A 26,014-nucleotide genomic window follows, 5' to 3' on the forward strand; every position below is an offset into this window, starting at 1 on the left:
GATGGGGAGAAGGGAGAGAGTAAGTAGACCTAAATAGGCTTATAATGGGGAGGAAGGGGAGATAGTAAACAGAACCTATAAAGGCTTATATCAGGGAGGAAGGAGAGAGTAAGTCGACTTATGGAAGCAAAGAATTAGACCTTAGAAGCTTATCGAGGGAAGGAGGGGGAGAGTAAGTAGACCTGCGAGGCTTATCATGGGTTGGAAAGAGAGATCAGGTATAATTTTGGAGGCTTATAGTGGGGAGGAAACAGCAAGTCATTAGACCACCAAAGACTTATAATGAGGAAGAAGGAGTGAAGGTTAGTACTGGGGAGACAAGATCGAGTAAGAAGATCTAGGAGGCTTATAATAAGGAGGAGGAGAGAGAGAGTAAGTAGACCTAGGGAGACTTATGATTTGGGAATAAGGAGTGAGTAAGTAGACGGATGGAGAGAGAGAGAGAGAGAGAGAGAGAGAGAGAGAGAGAGAGAGAGAGAGAGAGAGAGAGAGAGAGAGAGAGAGAGAGAGAGAGAGAGAGAGAGAGAGTGTAGGACATGATTAGAAGGCAAGGGAGAAAGTCAGTAAACATATGGAAGCTTATTATGGGGAGAAAGACTGTAAGTAGACCTATGGAGGCTTATAATGGGAAGGAGAGAGACAGTAAGTACATCTCCTGGAGCTTATATAGGGAGGTGGGAGACAGTAAGTACATCTCCTGAAGCTTATATGGGGAGGTGGGAGACAGTAAGTACATCTCCTGGAGCTTATATAGGGAGGTGGGAGACAGTAAGTACATCTCCTGAAGCTTATATGGGGAGGTGGGAGACAGTAAGTACATCTCCTGGAGCTTATATGGGGAGGTGGGAGACAGTAAGTACATCTCCTGAAGCTCCTTATATGGGGAGGTGGGAGACAGTAAGTACATCTCCTGGAGCTTATATGGGGAGGTGGGAGACAGTAAGTACATCTCCTGGAGCTTATATGGGGAGGTGGGAGATAGTAAGTACATCTGAAGCTTATATGGGGAGGTGGGAGACAGTAAGTACATCTCCTGGAGCTTATATAGGGAGGTGGGAGACAGTAAGTACATCTCCTGAAGCTTATATGGGGAGGTGGGAGACAGTAAGTACATCTCCTGGAGCTTATATGGGGAGGTGGGAGACAGTAAGTACATCTCCTGAAGCTTATATGGGGAGGTGGCAGACAGTAAGTACATCTCCTGAAGCTGCTTATATGGGGAGGTGGGAGACAGTAAGTACATCTCCTGAAGCTTATATGGGGAGGTGGCAGACAGTAAGTACATCTCCTGAAGCTGCTTATATGGGGAGGTGGGAGACAGTAAGTACATCTCCTGAAGCTTGTATGGGGAGGTGGGAGACAGTAAGCACATCTCCTGAAGCTTATATGGGGAAGTGGGAGACAGTAAGTACATCTCCTGGAGCTTATATGGGGAGGTGGGAGATAGTAAGTACATCTGGAGCTTATATGGGGAGGTGGGAGACAGTAAGTACGTTTGGAGCTTATATGGGGAGGTTGGAGACATTAAATACATGTCCTGGAGCTAATATGGGGAGGTGGGAGACAGTAAGTACATCTCCTAAAGCTTATATGGGGAGGTGGGAGACAGTAAGTACATCTCCTAAAGCTTATATGGGGAGGTGGGAGACAGTAAGTACAGCCCCTGAAGCTTAGAATGGGGAGGGAAGAGAGGTAGTTCAACTACTGAAGCTTATTCTGGGGAGAAGGGAGAGAGTAAGTAGACTTACAAGGCCTATATGTCAGTCTACCCCGAGTTGGTGGGCACTAAACTCAGGGAGGAGGTGAGGGTACCAAGATATACTTGCTAATCACCAGAGCGAAGATTGTTAATTATCATAACTAGGGTGATAGTCACTTCACCCACGGTTGCTAATCATCATAACTAAGGTTGCTAATAATTACAACTAATGTTGCTAATAATCATAACTATGGTTGCTAATCATTATAGCTAGAGTTGCTAATCATTATAACTAGGGTTGCTAATCATTATAGCTAGAGTTGCTAATCATTATAACTAGGGTTGCTAATCATTATAACTAGGGTTGCTAATCATTATAGCTAGAGTTGCTAATCATTATAACTAGGGTTGCTAATCATTATAACTAGGGTTGCTAATCATTATAGCTAGAGTTGCTAATCATTATAACTAGGGTTGCTAATCATTATCACTAGGGTTGCTAATCATTATAGCTAGAGTTGCTAATCATTATAACTAGGGTTGCTAATCATTATAACTAGGGTTGCTAATCATTATAGCTAGAGTTGCTAATCATTATAGCTAGAGTTGCTAATCATTATAACTAGGGTTGCTAATCATTATAACTAGGGTTGCTAATCATTATAGCTAGAGTTGCTAATCATTATAACTAGGGTTGCTAATCATTATAGCTAATTTGCTAATCACTATAACTAGGGTTGCTAATCATTATAACTAATTTGCTAATCACTATAACTAGGGTTGCTAATCATTATAACTAATTTGCTAATCATTATAGCTAGGGTTGCTAATCATTATAACTAATTTGCTAATCATTATAGCTAGGGTTGCTAATCATTATAACTAATTTGCCAGTCATTATAACTAATTTGCTAATCATCATAACTAGGGTTGCTAATCATTATAACTAATTTGCTAATCACTATAACTAGGGTTGCTAATCATTATAACTAATTTGCTAATCATTATAGCTAGGGTTGCTAATCATTATAACTAATTTGCCAGTCATTATAACTAGGGTTGCTAATCATTATAGCTAGGGTTGCTAATCATCATAACTAGTTTGCTAATCATTATAACTAGGGTTGCTAATCATCATAACTAGGGTTGCTAATCATTATAACTAGGGTTGCTAATCATTATAACTAATTTGCCAGTCATTATAACTAGGGTTGCTAATCATTATAACTAGGGTTGCTAATCATTATAACTAAGGTTGCTAATCATTATAACTAGGGTTGCTAATCATTATAACTAGGGTTGCTGATCATCATAACAAGGGTTACTAATCATGATAACTAGAGTTGCTAATCATTATAACTAGGGTTGCTGATCATCACAACAAGGATGCTAATCATTATAACTAGAGTTGCTAATCATTATAGCTAATTTGCTAATCATTATAACTAGGGTTGCTGATCATTATAACAAAGGTTGCTTATCATTTTAACTAGGGTCGCTAATCATTATAACTAGGGTTGCTAATCATTATAACTAATTTGCTAATCATTATAACTAGGGTTGCTGATCATTATAACTAGGGTTGCTAATCATTATAACTAGGGTGAACATCACATTTAGCGCTGCTAATCATCACATCATGGGTGAGTCACCGCACCTATGATTGCTAATCATCGTTTAATTGTGTGACAAGCGCCATACCTGACGCTTCCAATCACTTTACTATACCAATCACTACACCTGAGGTCGGAAAACATTCTACCACATTTAGAGATGCAAATCACAGAAGTCGAGTTTGCTAATTACCACTACTAAGAGTGATGATTGCCACACCTTGAGCTTCTAATTAAGACTGTGAGTTTGATAACTATTAACATATAATAACTAACTGAGCCACACACCTGGAGTGACTGTTAACATCATGTGATGAGCGTGGGTTTAACCTGCTATCGACTGTTAAATAGTCATTAAGCCAAAAACTCGTGACCTGAAATTTGAACTTACATAATTACATACGTTGTTAATGGTTGGTTGGTTAATGAGGCTCTAGACTTACCAGCTGCCGGGGTCATTCAGGCCGTCATTGTCAGTCTACATCCAACAACCGAAAAATGTTTAACACATTATTAAGTGGGTAAGAATACTTCATCGTCGTTTCCTGCAACAGCAAGATAGCGCCAGGAACAGACAAAGGAAGGTCAAATCAGTTCACATCCATGCACGAGCTGTCATGTGTAATCCACCGAAACCACAGGTCTCTATCCACATCAAGGCCCCATACTCCTTTCCATGGTTTACCCCGGACGTTTCACATGCTCAGGTTCAGTCCACTGACACCATGTCGACCTCGGTATACCACATCGTTCCAATTCACCCTATTCCGTGCACGCTCTCTCACCCTCCTGCATGTTTAGGCCCTGATCGCTCAAAATCTTTTTCACTCCATGCTTCCATCTTCAATTTGGCCTCCCGCTTCTCCTGGTTACCTCTACATCGGACACATATATCCTCTTTGTCAATCTTACCTCACTCATTCTCATCATGTGACCAAACCATTTTAACACACTCTCTCAACCACACTCTTATCATTCCCACACATCTCTCTTACCCTTTAATTAATTACTCGATCAAACCAGCTCACACCACATATTGTCCTCAAACGTTTCATTTCCAACACATCCACCCACCTCCGCACAACCCTACCTATAGCCCATACCTCGCATCCATATAGCACTGTTGGAACCAGTATTCCTTCAAACATACCCATTTTTGCCCTCCCAGAAAACACACATACATATATATATATATATATATATATATATATATATATATATATATATATATATTTTTTTTTTTTTTCTTTTTCTTTTAAACTATTCGCCATTTCCCGCGTTAGCGAGGTAGCATTAAGAACAGAGGACTGGGCCTTTGAGGGAATACCCTCACCTGGCCCAATGCTCTGTTCCTTCTTTTGGAAAATTAAAAAAAAAAAAAAAAAAACGAGAGGGGAGGATTTCCAGCCCCCCGCTCCCTCCCCTTTTAGTCGCCTTCTACGACACGCAGGGAATACGTGGGAAGTATTCTTAATCCCCTATCCCCAGGGATACCCTATTCCCAGGGATGATATATATATATATATATATATATATATATATATATATATATATATATATATATATATATATATATATATATATATATATATATATATATATTGGATAGGATCACAATTTTGCGCGTGATCAAGATATTCCTATGAGTCCACGGGGAAAATGAAACACGAAAAGTTCCCAAGTGCACTTTCGTGTAATAATTACATCATCAGGGGAGACACAAGAGAGAAATATGTGATTGTCCAAAACACATGTTTACCAAATGGCGTCCTAGCTTCGTCTCTTCGATGTATATCAACTGACTGTTATATTTCTCTCTTGTGTCTCCCTTGTTGATGTGATTATTACACGAAAGTGCACTTGGGAACTTTTCGTGTTTCATTATCCCCATGGACTCATAGGAATATATATATATATATATATATATATATATATATATATATATATATATATATATATATATATATCTTTTTTTTGCTTTGTCGCTGTTTCCCGCGTTTGCGAGGTAGCGCAAGGAAACAGACGAAAGAAATGGCCCAACCCACCCCAATACACATGTATATACATACACGTCCACACACGCAAATATACATACCTACACAGCTTTCCATGGTTTACCCCAGACGCTTCACATGCCCTGATTCAATCCACTGATAGCACGTCAACCCCGGTATACCACATCGATCCAATTCACTCTATTCCTTGCCCTTCTTTCACCCTCCTGCATGTTCAGGCCCCGATCACACAAAATCTTTTTCACTCCATCTTTCCACCTCCAATTTGGTCTCCCACTTCTCCTCGTTCCCTCCACCTCCGACACATATATCCTCTTGGTCAATCTTTCCCCACTCATTCTCTCCATGTGACCAAACCATTTCAAAACACCCTCCTCTGCTCTCTCAACCACACTCTTTATTTCCACACATCTCTCTCACCCTTACATTAGTTACCCGATCAAACCACCTCACACCACATATTGTCCTCAAACATCTCATTTGCAGCACATCCACCCTCCTGCGCACAACTCTATCCATAGTCCACGTAGACAGTGGGTTTTCTAATCAACCCACCTCCCACGCTTCTCATGCCACAAGCATCTTTTGCGAAAGCCATCACTGATTCCCTAAATACATCCCATTCCTCCCCCACTCCCCTTACCTCCTTTTTTCTCACCTTTTTCCATTCTGTACTCAGTCTCTCCTGGTACTTCCTCACACAAGTCTCCTTCCCAAGCTCACTTACTCTCACCACTCTCTTCACCCCAACATTCTCTCTTCTTTTCTGAAAACCCCTGCAAATCTTCACCTTTGCTTCCACAAGATAATGATCAGACATCTCTCCAGTTGCACCTCTCAGCACATTAACATCCAAAAGTCTCTCTTTCGTGCGTCTATCAATTAACACGTAATCCAATAACGCTCTGTGGCCATCTCTCCTACTTACATACGTATGCTTATGTATATCTCGCTTACTCGACACATATATATATATATATATATATATATATATATATATATATATATATATATATATATATATATATATATATATATATATATATATTATCATTTTGCTTTGTCGCTGTCTCCCGCGTTTGCGAGGTAGCGCAAGGAAACAGACGAAAGAAATGGCCCAACCCACCCCCACACACACGTCCACACACGCAAACATACATACCTATGCATCTCAATGTACGCATATATATACATACACAGACACATACATATATACCCATGCACACAATTCACACTGTCTGCCCCCATTCACTCCCATCGCCACCTCGCCACATTTGGAATACCATCCCCCTCCCCCCTCATGTGTGAGAGGTAACACTAGGAAAAGACAACAAAAGCCCCATTCGTTCACACTCAGTCTCTAGCTGCCACGCAATAATGCCCGAAACCACAGCTCCCTTTCCACATCCAGGCCCCACACAAGTTTCCATGGTTTACCCCAGACGCTTCACATGCCCTGATTCAATCCACTGACAGCACGTCAACCCGGTATACCACATCGATCCAATTCACTCTATTCCTTGCCCTCCTTTCACCCTCCTGCATGTTCAAGCCCCGATCACTCAAAATCTTTTTCACTCCATCTTTCCACCTCCAATTTGGTCTCCCACTTCTCCTCGTTCCCTCCACCTCTGACACATTTATTCTCTTGGTCAATCTTTCCTCACTCATTCTCTCCATGTGACCAAACCATTTCAAAACACCCTCTTCTGCTCTCTCAACCACACTCTTTTTATTAACACACCTCTCTCTTACCCTATTATTATTACTCGATCAAACCATCTCACACCACATATTGTCCTCAAACATCTCATTTCCAGCACATCCACCCTCCTCCGCACAACTCTATCCATAGCCCACGCCTCGCAACCACATAACATTGTTGGAACCACTATTCCTTCAAACATGCCCATTTTTGCTTTCCGAGATAATGTTCTCGACTTCCTCACATTTTTCAAGGTCCCAAAATTTTCGCCCCACCCCCACCCTATGATTCACTTCCGCTTCCATGGTTCCATCCGCCGCCAAATCCACTCCAAGATATCTAAAACACTTCACTTCCTCCAGTTTTCCTCCATTCAAACTTACCTCCCAATTGACTTGACCCTCAACCCTACTGTACCTAATAACATTGCTCTTATTCACATTTACTCTCAACTTTCTTCTTTCACACACTTTACCCGACTCAGTCACCAGCTTCTGCAGTTTCTTACATGAATCAGCCACCAGCGCTGTATCATCAGCGAACAACAACTGACTCACTTCCCAAGCTCTCTCATCCATAACAGACTGCATACTTGCCCCTCTTTCCAAAACTCTTGCATTTACCTCCCTAACAGCCCCATCCATAAACAAATTAAACAACCATGGAGACATCACACACCCCTGCCGCAAACCTACATTCACTGAGAACCAATCACTTTCCTCTCTTCCTACACGTACACATGCCTTACATCCTTGATATAAACTACATATATATATCTATATATATATATATACATATATACATATATATATATATTTTTTTTTTGTTTTTTCTTTTTTTTTCCTTTGTCGCTGTCTCCCGCGTTTGCGAGGTAGCGCAAGGAAACAGACGAAAGAAATGGCCCAACCCAAACCCATACACTTGCATATACATACGTCCACACACGCAAATATACATACCTACACAGCTTTCCATGAATTACCCCAGACGCTTCACATACCCTGATTCAATCCACTGACAGCACGTCAACCCCGGTATACCACATCGATCCAATTCACTCTATTCCTTGCCCTCCTTTCACCCTCCTGCATGTTCAGGCCCCGATCACACAAAATCTTTTTCACTCCATCTTTCCACCTCCAATTTGGTCTCCCACTTCTCCTCGTTCCCTCCACCTCCGACACATATATCCTCTTGGTCAATCTTTCCTCACTCATTCTCTCCATGTGCCCAAACCATTTCAAAACACCCTCTTCAGCTCTCTCAACCACGCTCTTTTTATTTCTACACATCTCTCTTACCCTTACGTTACTTACTCGATCAAACCACCTCACACCACACATTGTCCTCAAACATTTCATTTCCAGCACATCCATCCTCCTGCGCACAACTCTATCCATATTCCACGCCTCGCAACCATGCAACATTGTAGGAACCACTATTCCTTCAAACATACCCATTTTTGCTTTCCGATATAATGTTCTCGACTTCCACACATTCTTCAAGGCTCCCAGGATTTTCGCCCTCTCCCCCACCCTATGATCCACTTCCGCTTCCATGGTTCCATCCGCTGCCAGATCCACTCCCAGATATCTAAAACACTTTACTTCCTCCAGTTTTTCTCCATTCAAACTTACCTCCTAATTGACTTGACCCTCAACCCTATTGTACCTAATAACCTTGCTCTTATTCACATTTACTCTTAACTTTCTTCTTTCACACACTTTACCAAACTCAGTCACCAGCTTCTGCAGTTTCTCACATGAATCAGCCACCAGCGCTGTATCATCAGCGAACAACAACTGACTCACTTCCCAAGCTCTCTCATCCACAACAAACTTCATACTTGCCCCTCTTTCCAAAACTCTTGCATTCACCTCCCTAACAACCCCATCCATAAACAAATTAAACAACCATGGAGACATCACACACCCCTGCCGCAAGCCTACACTCACTGAGAACCAATCACTTTCCTCTCTTCCTACACGTACACATGCCTTACATCCTCGATAAAAACTTTTCACTGCTTCTAACAACTTGCCTCCCACACCATATATTCTTAATACCTTCCACAGAGCATCTCTATCAACTCTATCATATGCCTTCTCCAGATCCATAAATGCTACATACAAATCCATTTGCTTTTCTAAGTATTTCTCACATACATTCTTCAAAGCAAACACCTGATCCACACATCCTCTACCATTTCTGAAACCACACTGCTCTTCCCCAATCTGATGCTCTGTACATGCCTTCACCCTCTCAATCAATATCCTCCCATATAATTTACCAGGAATACTCAACAATCTTATACCTCTGTAATTTGAGCACTCACTCTTATCCCCTTGTACAATTGCACTATGCAAGCATTCCACCAATCCTAAGGCACCTCCCCATGAATCATACATATATTAAATAACCATACCAACCAGTCAACAATACAGTCACCCTCTTTTTTAATAAATTCCACTGCAATACCTGCTGCTTTGCCGGCTTTCATCTTCCGCAAAGCTTTTACTACCTCTTATCTGTTTACCAAATCATTTTCCCTAACCCTCTCACTTTGCACACCACCTCGACCAAAACACCCTATATCTGCCACTCTATCATCAGACACATTCAACAAACCTTCTAAATACTCACTCCATCTCTTTCTCACATCACCACTACTTGTTATCACCTCCCCATTTGCGCCCTTCACTGAAGTTCCCTATTGCTCCCTTGTCTTACGCACTTTATTTACCTCCTTCCAGAACATCTTTTTATTCTCCCTAAAATTTAATGATACTGTCTCACCCCAACTCTCATTTGCCCTCTTTTTCACCTCTTGCACCTTTCTCTTGACCTCCTGTCTCTTTCTTTTATACATCTCCCACTCAATTGCATTTTTTCCCTGCAAAAATCGTCCAAATGCCTCTCTCTTCTCTTTCACTAATAATCTTACTTCTTCATCCCACCACTCACTACCCTTTCTAATCAACCCACCTCTCACTCTTCTCATGCCACAAGCATCTTTGGCGCAATCCATCACTGATTCCCTAAATACATCCCATTCCTCCCCCACTCCCCTTACTTCCATTGTTCTCACCTTTTTCCATTCTTTACTCAGTCTCTCCTGGTACTTCCTCACACAAGTCTCCTTCCCAAGCTCACTTACTCTCACCACCCTCTTCACCCCAACATTCACTCTTCTTTTACATACACACACACACACACACACACACACACACACACACACACACACACACACATATATATATATATATATATATATATATATATATATATATATATATATATATATATATATATATATATATATATATATATATATATATATATATATACATATATATAATATAATTTACCAGGAATACTCAACAAACTTATACCTCTGTAATTTGAGCATTCACTCTTATCCCCTTTGCCTTTGTACAATGGCACTATGCACGCATTCCGCCAATCCTCAGGCACCTCACCATGAGTCATACATACATTAAATAACCTTACCAACCAGTCAACAATACAGTCACCCCCTTTTTTAATAAATTCCACTGCAATACCATCCAAACCTGCTGCCTTGCCGGCTTTCATCTTCCGCAAAGCTTTCACTACCTCTTCTCTGTTTACCAAATCATTTTCCCTAACCCTCTCACTTTGCACACCACCTCGACCAAAACACCCTATATCTGCCACTCTATCATCAAACACATTCAACAAACCTTCAAAATACTCACTCCATCTCCTTCTCACATCACTACTACTTGTTATCACCTCCCCATTTGCGCCCTTCACTGAAGTTCCCATTTGCTCCCTTGTCTTACGCACTTTATTTACCTCCTTCCAGAACATCTTTTTATTCTCCCTAAAATTTAATGATACTCTCTCACCCCAACTCTCATTTGCCCTTTTTTTCACCTCTTGCACCTTTCTCTTGACCTCCTGTCTCTTTCTTTTATACATCTCCCACTCAATTGCATTTTTTCCCTGCAAAAATCGTCCAAATGCCTCTCTCTTCTCTTTCACTAATACTCTTACTTCTTCATCCCACCACTCACTACCCTTTCTAATCAACCCACCTCCCACTCTTCTCATGCCACAAGCATCTTTTGCGCAATCCATCACTGATTCCCTAAATACATCCCATTCCTCCCCCACTCCCCTTGCTTCCATTGTTCTCACCTTTTTCCATTCTGTACTCAGTCTCTCCTGGTACTTCCTCACACAGGTCTCCTTCTCAAGCTCACTTACTCTCACCACCCTCTTCACCCCAACATTCACTCTTCTTTTCTGAAAACCCATACAGATCTTCACCTTAGCCTCCACAAGATAATGATCAGACATCCCTCCAGTTGCACCTCTCAGCACATTAACATCCAAAAGTCTCTCTTTCGCACGCCTGTCAATTAACACGTAATCCAATAACGCTCTCTGGCCATCTCTCCTTCTTACATAAGTATACTTATGTATATCTCGCTTTTTAAACCAGGTATTCCCAATCATCAGTCCTTTTTCAGCACATAAATCTACAAGCTCTTCACCATTTCCATTTACAACACTGAACACCCCATGTATACCAATTATTCCCTCAACTGCCACATTACTCACCTTTGCATTCAAATCACCCATCACTATAACCCGGTCTCGTGCATCAAAACCACTAACACACTCATTCAGCTGCTCCCAAAACACTTGCCTCTCTTGATCTTTCTTCTCATGCCCAGGTGCATATGCACCAATAATCACCCACCTCTCTCCATCAACTTTCAGTTTTACCCATATTGATTGAGAATTTACTTTCTTACACTTACATTTACAGAGCATCAGATTGGGGAAGAGCATGTGGTTTCAGAAGTGGTAGAGGATGTGTGGATCAGGTGTTTGCTTTGAAGAATGTATGTGAGAAATACTTAGAAAAGCAAATGGATTTGTATGTAGCATTTATGGATCTGGAGAAGGCATATGATAGAGTTGATAGAGATGCTCTGTGGAAGGTATTAAGAATATATGGTGTGGGAGGAAAGTTGTTAGAAGCAGTGAAAAGTTTTTATCGAGGATGTAAGGCATGTGTACGTGTAGGAAGAGAGGAAAGTGATTGGTTCTCAGTGAATGTAGGTTTGCGGCAGGGGTGTGTGATGTCTCCATGGTTGTTTAATTTGTTTATGGATGGGGCTGTTAGGGAGGTAAATGCAAGAGTTTTGGAAAGAGGGGCAAGTATGAAGTCTGTTGGGGATGAGAGAGCTTGGGAAGTGAGTCAGTTGTTGTTCGCTGATGATACAGCGCTGGTGGCTGATTCATGTGAGAAACTGCAGAAGCTGGTGACTGAGTCTGGTAAAGTGTGTGAAAGAAGAAAGTTAAGAGTAAATGTGAATAAGAGCAAGGTTATTAGGTACAGTAGGGTTGAGGGTCAAGTCAATTGGGAGGTGAGTTTGAATGGAGAAAAACTGGAGGAAGTGAAGTGTTTTAGATATCTGGGAGTGGATCTGGCAGCGGATGGAACCATGGAAGCGGAAGTGGATCATAGGGTGGGGGAGGGGGCGAAAATTCTGGGAGCCTTGAAGAATGTGTGGAAGTCGAGAACATTATCTCGGAAAGCAAAAATGGGTATGTTTGAAGGAATAGTGGTTCCAACAATGTTGTATGGTTGCGAGGCGTGGGTTATGGATAGAGTTGTGCGCAGGAGGATGGATGTGCTGGAAATGAGATGTTTGAGGACAATGTGGTTTGATCGAGTAAGTAACGTAAGGGTAAGAGAGATGTGTGGAAATAAAAAGTGCGTGGTTGAGAGAGCAGAAGAGGGTGTTTTGAAATTGTTTGGGCACATGGAGAGAATGAGTGAGGAAAGATTGACCAAGAGGATATATGTGTCGGAGGTGGAGGGAACGAGGAGAAGAGGGAGACCAAATTGGAGGTGGAAAGATGGAGTGAAAAAGATTTTGTGTGATCGGGGCCTGAACATGCAGGAGGGTGAAAGGAGGGCAAGGAATAGAGTGAATTTGAGCGATGTGGTATACCGGGGTTGACGTGCTGTCAGTGGATTGAATCAAGGCATGTGAAGCGTCTGGGGTAAACCATGGAAAGCTGTGTAGGTATGTATATTTGCGTGTGTGGACGTATGTATATACATGTGTATGGGGTGGGTTGGGCCATTTCTTTCGTCTGTTTCCTTGCGCTACCTCGCAAACGCGGGAGACAGCGACAAAGTATAAAAAAAAAAAAATATATATATATATATATATATATATATATATATATATATATATATATATGCTCAAATTACAGAGGTATAAGTTTGTTGAGTATTCCTGGTAAATTATATGGGAGGATATTGATTGAGAGGGTGAAGGCATGTACAGAGCATCAGATAGGGGAAGAGGAGTGTGGTTTCAGAAGTGGTAGAGGATGTGTGGATCAGGTGTTTGCTTTGAAGAATGTATGTGAGAAATACTTAGAAAAGCAAATGGATTTGTATGTAGCATTTATGGATCTGAAGAAGGCATATGATAGAGTTGATAGAGATGCTCTGTGGAAGGTATTAAGAATATATGGTGTGGGAGGCAAGTTGTTAGAAGCAGTGAAAAATTTTTATCGAGGATGTAAGGCATGTGTACGTGTAGGAAGAGAGGAAAGTGATTGGTTCTCAGTGAATGTAGGTTTGCGGCAGGGGTGTGTGATGTCTCCATGGTTGTTTAATTTGTTTATGGATGGGGTTGTTAGGTAGGTGAATGCAAGAGTTTTGGAAAGAGGGCCAAGTATGAAGTCTGTTGGGGATGAGAGAGCTTGGGAAGTGAGTCAGTTGTTGTTCGCTGATGATACAGCGCTGGTGGCTGATTCATGTGAGAAACTGCAGAAGCTGGTGACTGAGTCTGGTAAAGTGTGTGAAAGAAGAAAGTTAAGAGTAAATGTGAATAAGAGCAAGGTTATTAGGTACAGTAGGGTTGAGGGTCAAGTCAATTGGGAGGTGAGTTTGAATGGAGAAAAACTGGAGGAAGTGAAGTGTTTTAGATATCTGGGAGTGGATCTGGCAGCGGATGGAACCATGGAAGCGGAAGTGGATCATAGGGTGGGGGAGGGGGCGAAAATTCTGGGAGCCTTGAAGAATGTGTGGAAGTCGAGAACATTATCTCGGAAAGCAAAAATGGGTATGTTTGAAGGAATAGTGGTTCCAACAATGTTGTATGGTTGCGAGGCGTGGGTTATGGATAGAGTTGTGCGCAGGAGGATGGATGTGCTGGAAATGAGATGTTTGAGGACAATGTGGTTTGATCGAGTAAGTAACGTAAGGGTAAGAGAGATGTGTGGAAATAAAAAGTGCGTGGTTGAGAGAGCAGAAGAGGGTGTTTTGAAATTGTTTGGGCACATGGAGAGAATGAGTGAGGAAAGATTGACCAAGAGGATATATGTGTCGGAGGTGGAGGGAACGAGGAGAAGAGGGAGACCAAATTGGAGGTGGAAAGATGGAGTGAAAAAGATTTTGTGTGATCGGGGCCTGAACGTGCAGGAGGGTGAAAGGAGGGCAAGGAATAGAGTGAATTGGAGCGATGTGGTATACCGGGGTTGACGTGCTGTCAGTGGATTGAATCAAGGCATGTGTATGGGGGTGGGTTGGGCCATTTCTTTCGTCTGTTTCCTTGCGCTACCTCGCAAACGCGGGAGACAGCGACAAAGCAAAAAAAAAAAAAAAAAATATATATACATATATATATATATATATATATATATTCTTATGTTTTCGTGTTTTGTCAATTCTCTCTCTCTCTCTCTCTCTCTCTCTCTCTCTCTCTCTCTCTCTCTCTCTCTCTCTCTCTCTCTCTCTCTCTCTCTCCCTCTCTCTCAAATAGGTAATAGCTGTGTTATATTTACTTAGTGGGGCAACCAAAAAGGAGGTGAGTTCATTTTCGAGATGAATCATTGACACAATTGCATTTATCCTGACGCTTTATCTGCCGGAGGTAAAGTTGAGTCATGTGATCATATCTTTCTGGGGTAAAACCTGTTATGATAAGAACAGAGAACAGCAGTGAAATCGTCAGGCATTATTTTCTTACATGGAAATCCCTTACAAAAACACAGTGGTAAGTGACGCTGAGAGCCGTGTGTACCGCATTTGTTAAGAGGACATTTCAGGCCTTACAGACGGAATCCCTAGCTAAACAAATTACGTATAGTCGCTAGCATCGGCGTCAAATGTTGATAAACTCCATCTAAAGCTGACAAATTACGTAAGCAGCTGATTGTGTGCACGAACAGCTGATGATATACGTCAGCAACTGATAGTGTGTCAGTCACACAAACCACGAAGAATAGTAAGCTCGTTTTTTATTGCTTCAAGCACTGACTGCGCTGAAACATCCCTAACGCTGATGTATGTGCATATGTGTGGGATCGCGCCTATGCTCTGAGCAGATGTGGTGGTGTAGACTCACCACAGGACGTGCACTGTACACAGAAGACGTATACACGCTGACGGTACTCACAGCTGTAGTTCCTGGGACCCGGGATTTGCATGAATGGGTAGAGCTGGGACGTCGCCCACTGGCCCTCGAGTCTCAGGTCGTAGTTTAGTTTCTCAGGAGGGTCGTCCGTCAGCTGGTCGAGGTCGTGGAAGAAGAGACCAACGTAGAAAGCGGCCCAAGAGTCGTTGGTCTCGAAGTAAGATTTCTCGACCAGCACGTCCATATCCTCGTTGCTGGCCACTGGTTGCAGCACTGCAAGTAGTGGGGGAGGAACGATAATCTCTTTCAACAGTGGTTCAAACGCATTCCTCACTCGAGGTCACGCCGGATGCAACGGTAAATGGTCGAGGGTTAGAGGTAAGACCGTCGGAGGGAAGGAATGGGGGGAGGAGGGGTTGAGTTATTCTGACCTCCGGTGTTTCTCGATTCTCTAGACTAGAATGGTCAAGGAAGAAGGAAAGATGAATAAAGGAATGTAGATAAATTCAGCATCTTCGCTGCGCGAGGAAAGATGACGTCACCAAGGCCAATCCTCGCATGGATGGTCTCAACACAGAAACTATGGGAAGAAGCAGCTAATCGCATGCCGTGAGTCTAGGTCTTAGGAGCAGTATGACATTCATGCTGCCCGGGAGAGCTCTGGCCGAACTGAAACCTGAAGATGAGAGAAGGAGAAGCAACATCCAAACAGACAGACGGAAGGGGTTAGTAGCGGAGTGAAGACAGCAGAACATCTGGCATGACTGGAGGCTCGCGATTCCATCCTGGTAAATGTAGAAGAGCAAACAAGGGGCAGAAAAGTCCAGTGTCAGTAGTTTAAACTGATCAGGAGAACACCAACCCAGAAAGCAAAGAAGGTGTGAATATTTAGACAAAACAAAAACTTAAAAGTGGACATCTTGTACCCATATATCGCTGTTAGACTTCGAAGTTTGATCCCCACAAGACTCAAACCTGGTATCTAAGACAAGGCTACATGGGTATAGGTTCCTAGGTACAAAACGTTCACCTTATGAAGTTCGTTAGTTAGAGATAGCCAATGTTCCCCCCCACCTCCCTCCTGCTGTCCATGACAGCGTGGCACACTGCTAGCGTCCAACCATGAAGCTGTCCACTTACCGCTCTCGTCCAGACGTAGAACGTCCGCTACGTGCAAGGCGACGTCTTTGGTAAAGTTGCTTGGGGGACCGTAGAAGATCTTCCTCTCCCCCGGGTAGGCAGGCATGCTCGCCGCAAAGCAGTACGATCGAATGAACGCAGTATTAACCCACATGCCATATTTCTTACACAGGATCTCCTTCAGTTTCTCCTCGTTGGCGACGTCGAACGTTGAGACCTGCGGAGGAACGACATGTTGAGGAGGACTTCGAGTTGTGTTCCCCTGCCACCTGAGTGGGGAGGACCAGGGCAGGTCATCATGAAACATTGGAACCAGAGGATTTGTTAACACAGAGTCAACTGCTGCTAAACAGAACAGTTAGCACAGAGTCGACTGCTGCTAAACAGAACAGTTAACACAGAGTCGACTGCTGCTAAACAGAACAGTTAACACAGAGTCGACTGCTGCTAAACAGAGCAGTTAACACAGAGTCGACTGCTGCTAAACAGAGCAGTTAACACAGAGTCGACTGCTGCTAAACAGAGCAGTTAACACAGAGTCGACTGGTGCTAAACAGAGCAGTTAACACAGAGTCGACTGGTGCTAAACAGAACAGTTAACACAGAGTCGACTGGTGCTAAACAGAACAGTTAACACAGAGTCGACTGCTGCTAAACAGAGCAGTTAACACAGAGTCGACCGGTGCTAAACAGAGCAGTTAACACAGAGTCGACTGCTGCTAAACAGAGCAGTTAACACAGAGTCGACTGCTGCTAAACAGAACAGTTAACACAGAGTCGACTGCTGCTAAACAGAACAGTTAACACAGAGTCGACTGGTGCTAAACAGAACAGTTAACACAGAGTCGACTGGTGCTAAACAGAACAGTTAACACAGAGTCGACTGCTGCTAAACAGAACAGTTAACACAGAGTCGACTGGTGCTAAACAGAGCAGTTAATACAGAGTCGACTGCTGCTAAACAGAGCAGTTAACACAGAGTCGACTGCTGCTAAACAGAACAGTTAACACAGAGTCGACCGGTGCTAAACAGAACAGTTAACACAGAGTCGACTGGTGCTAAACAGAACAGTTAACACAGAGTCGACTGCTGCTAAACAGAACAGTTAACACAGAGTCGACCGGTGCTAAACAGAACAGTTAACACAGAGTCGACCGGTGCTAAACAGAGCAGTTAACACAGAGTCGGCTGGTGCTAAACAGAGCATTTAACACAGAGTCGACTGGTGCTAAACAGAACAGTTAACACAGAGTCGACATGTGCCCAACAGAGCAGTTAACACAGAGTCGACTGGAGCTAAACAGAACAGTTAACACAGAGTCGACTGGTGCTAAACAGAACAGTTAACACAGAGTCGACTGCTGCTAAACAGAACAGTTAACACAGAGTCGACCGGTGCTAAACAGAACAGTTAACACAGAGTCGACTGCTGCTAAACAGAACAGTTAACACAGAGTCGACTGCTGCTAAACAGAACAGTTAACACAGAGTCGACCGGTGCTAAACAGAACAGTTAACACAGAGTCGACCGGTGCTAAACAGAGCAGTTAACACAGAGTCGGCTGGTGCTAAACAGAGCATTTAATAGAGAGTCGACTGGTGCTAAACAGAACAGTTAACACAGAGTCGACATGTGCTAAACAGAGCAGTTAACACAGAGTCGACTGGAGCTAAACAGAACAGTTAACACAGAGTCGACTGGTGCTAAACAGAACAGTTAACACAGAGTCGACAGGTGCTAAACAGAGCAGTTAACACAGAGTCGACTGGAGCTAAACAGAAGTTAACGCAGAGTCGACTGGAGCTAAACAGAAGTTAACGCAGAGTCGACTGGCGCTAAACAGAGCAGTTTGGACTGATAAACGTGTCGTAGTTTTGGAAATATTCACCAACGTTTTCATCGTCTGTTGAATCGGGAATCAGGAAAGTGTCAACTTAGAGAGGCAATGCTCGATGTACTGTCCTTTAGATTTTGAGTTTCCACTCTATCTTACTGAGGTACGTTGCAACATAGACCTCCATAACGCTGTTGGTCACTATATCTGAGATCAATACATGCGTCACTGGATATAGGGAAGAGAGAGCACTACACACGTGTCTCCTGCGTGACCCATGCGACTAAGAAGAGTGGGAATGGGGACTGGAAATCCTCCTCCCCTTCCATTTTCTAAAAGGAGGGGAAAAATTGGATCCAATCCAGGGTTTTTCCTCCAAGGATCAGTCGTCTGATCCTGACGGTAAGGCGGGAAAGGCTAGCTGGAAAAAAAAAAAAAAAAAAAAGAGCACAAGGGAGACAGTGCCTATTTTTCTCGTTTTTTCCCGCAATCAAGGAGAAATATTTTGTACAGTCCTCGATAAGCAGTTTGCACTCTCACCGAAAGGTATTGTGTACAATTCCCAGGAAGGATTTTGTACTATCCTGGGAAGTATTGTGTACTATCCCAGCAAGTATTGTGTACTATCCCAGCAAGTATTGTGTACTATCCTGGGAAGTATTGTGTACTATCCTGGGAAGTATTGTGTACTATCCCAGCAAGTATTGTGTACTATCCCAGCAAGTATTGTGTACTATCCCAGCAAGTATTGTGTACTATCCCAGCAAGTATTGTGTACTATCCCAGCAAGTATTGTGTACTATCCCAGCAAGTATTGTGTACTATCCCAGCAAGTATTGTGTACTATCCCAGCAAGTATTGTGTACTATCCCGGGAAGTATTGTGTACTATCCCAGCAAGTATTGTGTACTATCCCAGCAAGTATTGTGTACTATCCTGGGAAGTATTGTGTACTATCCCAGCAAGTATTGTGTACTATCCCAGCAAGTATTGTGTACTATCCCAGCGGAAGTATTGTTACTATCCCCAGCAAGTATTGTGTACTATCCCAGGGCAAGTATTGTTGTACTATCCCCAAGCATATTGTCTATCAGATATGTGTACTATCCCGCAAGTATTGTGTACTATCCCTGGAAGTTGTGTACGATCCCCAGCAATATTGTGTACTATCCCGGAAGTATTGTGTACTATCCCAGGGCAAGTATTGTGTACTATCCCATCCGGGAAGTATGTGTACTATCCCAGGGCAAGTATTGTGTACTAATCCCATCAAGTATTGTGGACTTCCCAGCAAGTATTGTGTACCTATCCCAGGGCAAGTATTGTGTACTATCCCCAGCAAGTATTGGTGTACTATCCCTGGGAAGTATTGTGTACTATCCCAGGCAAGTATTGTGTACTATCCCAGCAAGTATTGTGTACTATCCCTGGAAGTATTGTGTACTATCCCAGGGCAAGTATTGTGTACTATCCCTGGAAGTATTGTGACCTCTCCCAGCAAGTATTGTGTACTATCCCAGCAAGTATTTGTGTACTATCCCCAGCAAGTATTGTGTACTATCCCAGCAAGTATTGTGTACTATCCCAGCAAGTATTGTGTACTATATCCCAGCAAGTATTGTGTACTATCCAGGGAAGTATTGTGTACTATCCCAGCAAGTATTGTGTACTATCCAGGGAAGTATTGTGTACTATCCCAGCAAGTATTGTGTACTATCCAGCAAGTATTGTGTACTATCCCAGCAAGTATTGTGTACCTATCCCCAGCAAGTATTGTGTACTATCCCAGCAAGTATTGTGTACTATCCCAGGCAGTATTGTTTACTATCCAGGCAAGTATTGTGTACTATCCCAGCAAGTATTGTGTACTATCCCAGCAAGGTATTGTGTACTAGCCCAGCATAGTATTGTGTACTATCCTGGGGAAGTGATTGTGTACGAGCCAGGAAGTTTGTGTTACTATCCCAGCAAGTATTTGTGTACTATCCCAGCAAGTGATTGTGTACTATCCAGGCAAGTATTTGTGGTACTAGCCCAGGCAAGTATTGTGTACTATCAGGCAAGTATTGTGTACTATCCCAGCAAGGTATGTGTACTATCCCAGCAAGTATTGGTGGTACTATCCTGGGAAGTTAGTGGTACTTCAGTTGTGGTACTTCAGCCCAGCAAAGTATTGTGTATCTGGAAGTATTGTGTACTATCCCAGCAGTATTGGTGTACTATCCCAGGCCAGTATTGTGTACTAGCCAGCAAGTATTGTGTACTATCCCAGCAAGTATTGTGTACTATCCAGCAAGTATTGTGTACTATCCCTGCAAGTATTGTGTACTATCCCAGCAAGTATTGTGTACTATCCAGGGAAGTATTGTGTACTATCCCGGCAAGTATTGTGTACTATCCCAGGGAAGTATTGTGTACTATCCCAGCAAGTATTGTGTACTATCCCAGCAAGTATTGTGTACTATCCCAGCAAGTATTGTGTACTATCCCAGCAAGTATTGTGTACTATCCCAGCAAGTATTGTGTACTATCCCAGCAAGTATTGTGTACTATCCTGGGAAGTATTGTGTACTATCCCAGCAAGTATTGTGTACTATCCCAGCAAGTATTGTGTACTATCCCAGCAAGTATTGTGTACTATCCCAGCAAGTATTGTGTACTATCCCAGCAAGTATTGTGTACTATCCAGCAAGTATTGTGTACTATCCCAGCAAGTATTGTGTACTATCCCAGGCAAGTATTGTGTACTATCCCAGCAAGTATTGTGTACTATCCCAGCAAGTATTGTGTACTATCCCAGCAAGTATTGTGTACTATCCCAGCAAGTATTGTGTACTATCCTGGGAAGTATTGTGTACTATCCCAGCAAGTATTGTGTACTATCCCAGCAAGTATTGTGTACTATCCTGGGAAGTATTGTGTACTATCCCAGCAAGTATTGTGTACTATCCTGGGAAGTATTGTGTACTATCCCAGCAAGTATTGTGTACTATCCCAGCAAGTATTGTGTACTATCCCAGCAAGTATTGTGTACTATCCCAGCAAGTATTGTGTACTATCCCAGCAAGTATTGTGTACTATCCCAGCAAGTATTGTGTACTATCCCAGCAAGTATTGTGTACTATCCCAGCAAGTATTGTGTACTATCCCAGCAAGTATTGTGTACTATCCTGGGAAGTATTGTGTACTATCCCAGCAAGTATTGTGTACTATCCTGGGAAGTATTGTGTACTATCCCAGCAAGTATTGTGTACTATCCCAGCAAGTATTGTGTACTATCCCAGCAAGTATTGTGTACTATCCCAGCAAGTATTGTGTACTATCCCAGCAAGTATTGTGTACTATCCCAGCAAGTATTGTGTACTATCCCAGCAAGTATTGTGTACTATCCCAGCAAGTATTGTGTACTATCCCAGCAAGTATTGTGTACTATCCCAGCAAGTATTGTGTACTATCCCAGCAAGTATTGTGTACTATCCAGCAAGTATTGTGTACTATCCCAGCAAGTATTGTGTACTATCCCAGCAAGTATTGTGTACTATCCCAGCAAGTATTGTGTACTATCCCAGCAAGTATTGTGTACTATCCCAGCAAGTATTGTGTACTATCCCAGCAAGTATTGTGTACTATCCCAGCAAGTATTGTGTACTATCCCAGCAAGTATTGTGTACTATCCCAGCAAGTATTGTGTACTATCCCAGCAAGTATTGTGTACTATCCCAGCAAGTATTGTGTACTATCCCAGCAAGTATTGTGTACTATCCCAGCAAGTATTGTGTACTATCCAGGGAAGTATTGTGTACTATCCCAGCAAGTATTGTGTACTATCCCAGCAAGTATTGTGTACTATCCCAGCAAGTATTGTGTACTATCCCAGCAAGTATTGTGTACTATCCCAGCAAGTATTGTGTACTATCCCAGCAAGTATTGTGTACTATCCCAGCAAGTATTGTGTACTATCCCAGGAAGTATTGTGTACTATCCCAGCAAGTATTGTGTACTATCCCAGCAAGTATTGTGTACTATCCCAGCAAGTATTGTGTACTATCCCAGGCAAGTATTGTGTACTATCCCAGCAAGTATTGTGTACTATCCCGGGAAGTATTGTGTACTATCCCAGGAAGTATTGTGTACTATCCCAGCAAGTATTGTGTACTATCCCAGCAAGTATTGTGTACTATCCCAGGAAGTATTGTGTACTATCCCAGCAAGTATTGTGTACTATCCCAGCAAGTATTGTGTACTATCCCAGCAAGTATTGTGTACTATCCCAGCAAGTATTGTGTACTATCCCAGCAAGTATTGTGTACTATCCCAGCAAGTATTGTGTACTATCCCAGCAAGTATTGTGTACTATCCCAGCAAGTATTGTGTACTATCCCAGCAAGTATTGTGTACTATCCCAGCAAGTATTGTGTACTATCCCAGGCAAGTATTGTGTACTATCCCAGCAAGTATTGTGTACTATCCCAGCAAGTATTGTGTACTATCCCAGCAAGTATTGTGTACTATCCCAGCAAGTATTGTGTACTATCCCAGCAAGTATTGTGTACTATCCCAGGAAGTATTGTGTACTATCCCAGCAAGTATTGTGTACTATCCCAGCAAGTATTGTGTACTATCCCAGCAAGTATTGTGTACTATCCCAGCAAGTATTGTGTACTATCCCAGCAAGTATTGTGTACTATCCCAGCAAGTATTGTGTACTATCCCAGCAAGTATTGTGTACTATCCTGGGAAGTATTGTGTACTATCCCAGGCAAGTATTGTGTACTATCCCAGGCAAGTATTGTGTACTATCCCAGGCAAGTATTGTGTACTATCCCAGCAAGTATTGTGTACTATCCCAGCAAGTATTGTGTACTATCCCAGCAAGTATTGTGTACTATCCCAGCAAGTATTGTGTACTATCCAGGAAGTATTGTGTACTATCCCAGCAAGTATTGTGTACTATCCTGGGAAGTATTGTGTACTATCCCAGCAAGTATTGTGTACTATCCCAGCAAGTATTGTGTACTATCCCGGGAAGTATTGTGTACTATCCCAGCAAGTATTGTGTACTATCCCAGCAAGTATTGTGTACTATCCCAGCAAGTATTGTGTACTATCCCAGCAAGTATTGTGTACTATCCCGGGAAGTATTGTGTACTATCCCAGCAAGTATTGTGTACTATCCCAGCAAGTATTGTGTACTATCCCAGCAAGTATTGTGTACTATCCCAGCAAGTATTGTGTACTATCCCTGGGAAGTATTGTGTACTATCCCAGCAAGTATTGTGTACTATCCCAGCAAGTATTGTGTACTATCCCAGCAAGTATTGTGTACTATCCCAGCAAGTATTGTGTACTATCCCAGCAAGTATTGTGTACTATCCCAGCAAGTATTGTGTACTATCCCAGGCAAGTATTGTGTACTATCCCAGCAAGTATTGTGTACTATCCCAGCAAGTATTGTGTACTATCCCAGCAAGTATTGTGTACTATCCCAGGCAAGTATTGTGTACTATCCCAGCAAGTATTGTGTACTATCCCAGGAAGTATTGTGTACTATCCCAGCAAGTATTGTGTACTATCCAGCAAGTATTGTGTACTATCCCTGGAAGTATTGTGTACTATCCCAGCAAGTATTGTGTACTATCCCAGCAAGTATTGTGTACTATCCCGGGAAGTATTGTGTACTATCCCAGCAAGTATTGTGTACTATCCCAGCAAGTATTGTGTACTATCCCAGCAAGTATTGTGTACTATCCCAGCAAGTATTGTGTACTATCCAGGGAAGTATTGTGTACTATCCAGCAAGTATTGTGTACTATCCCAGCAAGTATTGTGTACTATCCCAGCAAGTATTGTGTACTATCCCAGCAAGTATTGTGTACTATCCCAGCAAGTATTGTGTACTATCCCAGCAAGTATTGTGTACTATCCCAGCAAGTATTGTGTACTATCCCAGCAAGTATTGTGTACTATCCCAGCAAGTATTGTGTACTATCCCAGCAAGTATTGTGTACTATCCCAGCAAGTATTGTGTACTATCCCAGCAAGTATTGTGTACTATCCCAGCAAGTATTGTGTACTATCCCAGCAAGTATTGTGTACTATCCCAGCAAGTATTGTGTACTATCCCAGCAAGTATTGTGTACTATCCCAGCAAGTATTGTGTACTATGCTTCATTAATAATCTTCCTACTTATCTCATTAATCAATCATTCGGGATACCTGACGCGTAATGCAGTTCTTAAGATTAACAAATCCAGAATTAATCTCAAATATCAAGGATCTTTTCTAATGTTCCCGCTGGTATTTTCTAGCGTAACAAAAGCCTACCGTGGACAATCTTCCGTTATCTATATCATAATGAAACTAGGAACGGAACGAGAAAATTTTCCTTCGTCAAGAAGTTATTTACTTCATTGATGCACTTCCTGCATATATCACTCATACAAGCCCTGCTTACCTTCACTGTTATCCTCCCCACTGACTTCAGTGATGCTCTTCCTACTTACTACATTGATGTTCTCCCTACTGACGTCACTGATGTACTTCCTACTTATTTTGTTGATGCACTTCTTACTTAACTGATTTATGTACCTTCTTACTCATTGCTGCGCTTCCTACTTACTTGTGGTACTTTTTACTTACTTCATTGATGTTCATCTTATTAATTTCCATAAACCACTTCCTACCTACCTCACTGATGTACTTGGGAAGGAACGCGCTGTCTGGCATTAACCTGATGGCGAGGATGAGGGTAAAGAGGAGTGTGGGGAGCAGGATCTCGAAGGAGGTGAGGAGCCAGTGGCGTCTCCTCAGTAGGAGGTTCTTCCACAATAGAAGCACCAGCTTCCTCCATACACTCTTCTGTCGCTTGGCTGTGCCTGCGGATGAGGACGCTTACAAAGATGATAGCGATGATTATCAAATGATCTTACTTTATCAACTGCGACTACAATCTGAAAATATTTGTAGAAAATACACAAAATACAGGTAGCGGAACGATGAAAAAGGAGAGGGTGTTAGACACACAGTTCTTATACGAACATCAGGGTGGCGTCCCCTTGATCACGGATTATGTTCGTGATGGTTGCGACAGGGATGTTCTTGTAGCGGGTGTGATGCAGTAGCTACTCTCTGAACTGCTGAACGAAGTTTAGGGATGTGTTCGAGGAAGTATGTTGTCGAGGATGCGCAATAAATGTGCGCCGGTACATGTGAGATATGTCATGTGCTTTTTGAGATGTAAGGTGAGCGACTTGCGTCATAATGAGAGGGTTACGAGATGTGCGCTTGATAATGTGCTGTGGGTTTTGTGTTTTAAGTTGTTCCTTGTGCAGGTACGAGAGAGGAATTCTAGACATATCCTAGTGTATGTGATGTGGTTATGCGCTATGAGATGTGGGCAACATGGACTTTAAAGTTCCCACTGAGGCCAGTAGTACACCTACCTCTTTAGTGGTACGTGAGAACCATCTACATGGTGCGTGGTGTTCATTTTAGATGCTTCAGTCGTGAGTGAAGAAGAATGAACGTCATATCTGAGTTGAAAGTTAAAGACTCAAATGAGGTTTTACCAG

General features: G+C 42.4%; 1 protein-coding gene across 3 annotated transcripts in view; it reads right to left on the reverse strand.

Moving 5' to 3' along the window:
- LOC139755467 (phospholipid-transporting ATPase ABCA3-like) overlaps positions 1-26,014 on the reverse strand; it is a 154,521-nt gene that overhangs the window by 84,714 nt on the left and 43,793 nt on the right. For all 3 annotated transcript variants that reach the window (XM_071673802.1, XM_071673801.1, XM_071673803.1), the window contains exons 3-5: positions 25,131-25,318; positions 16,608-16,824; positions 15,510-15,740 (exon numbers count right to left, since the gene is read on the reverse strand). In XM_071673802.1, the coding sequence (XP_071529903.1) occupies positions 15,510-15,740; positions 16,608-16,824; positions 25,131-25,318 (636 nt within the window). The remainder of the gene's footprint in view (positions 1-15,509; positions 15,741-16,607; positions 16,825-25,130; positions 25,319-26,014) is intronic.

This window comes from Panulirus ornatus, chromosome 19 (assembly GCF_036320965.1).
Source record: "Panulirus ornatus isolate Po-2019 chromosome 19, ASM3632096v1, whole genome shotgun sequence".
NCBI classification, from domain to species: domain Eukaryota; kingdom Metazoa; phylum Arthropoda; class Malacostraca; order Decapoda; family Palinuridae; genus Panulirus; species Panulirus ornatus.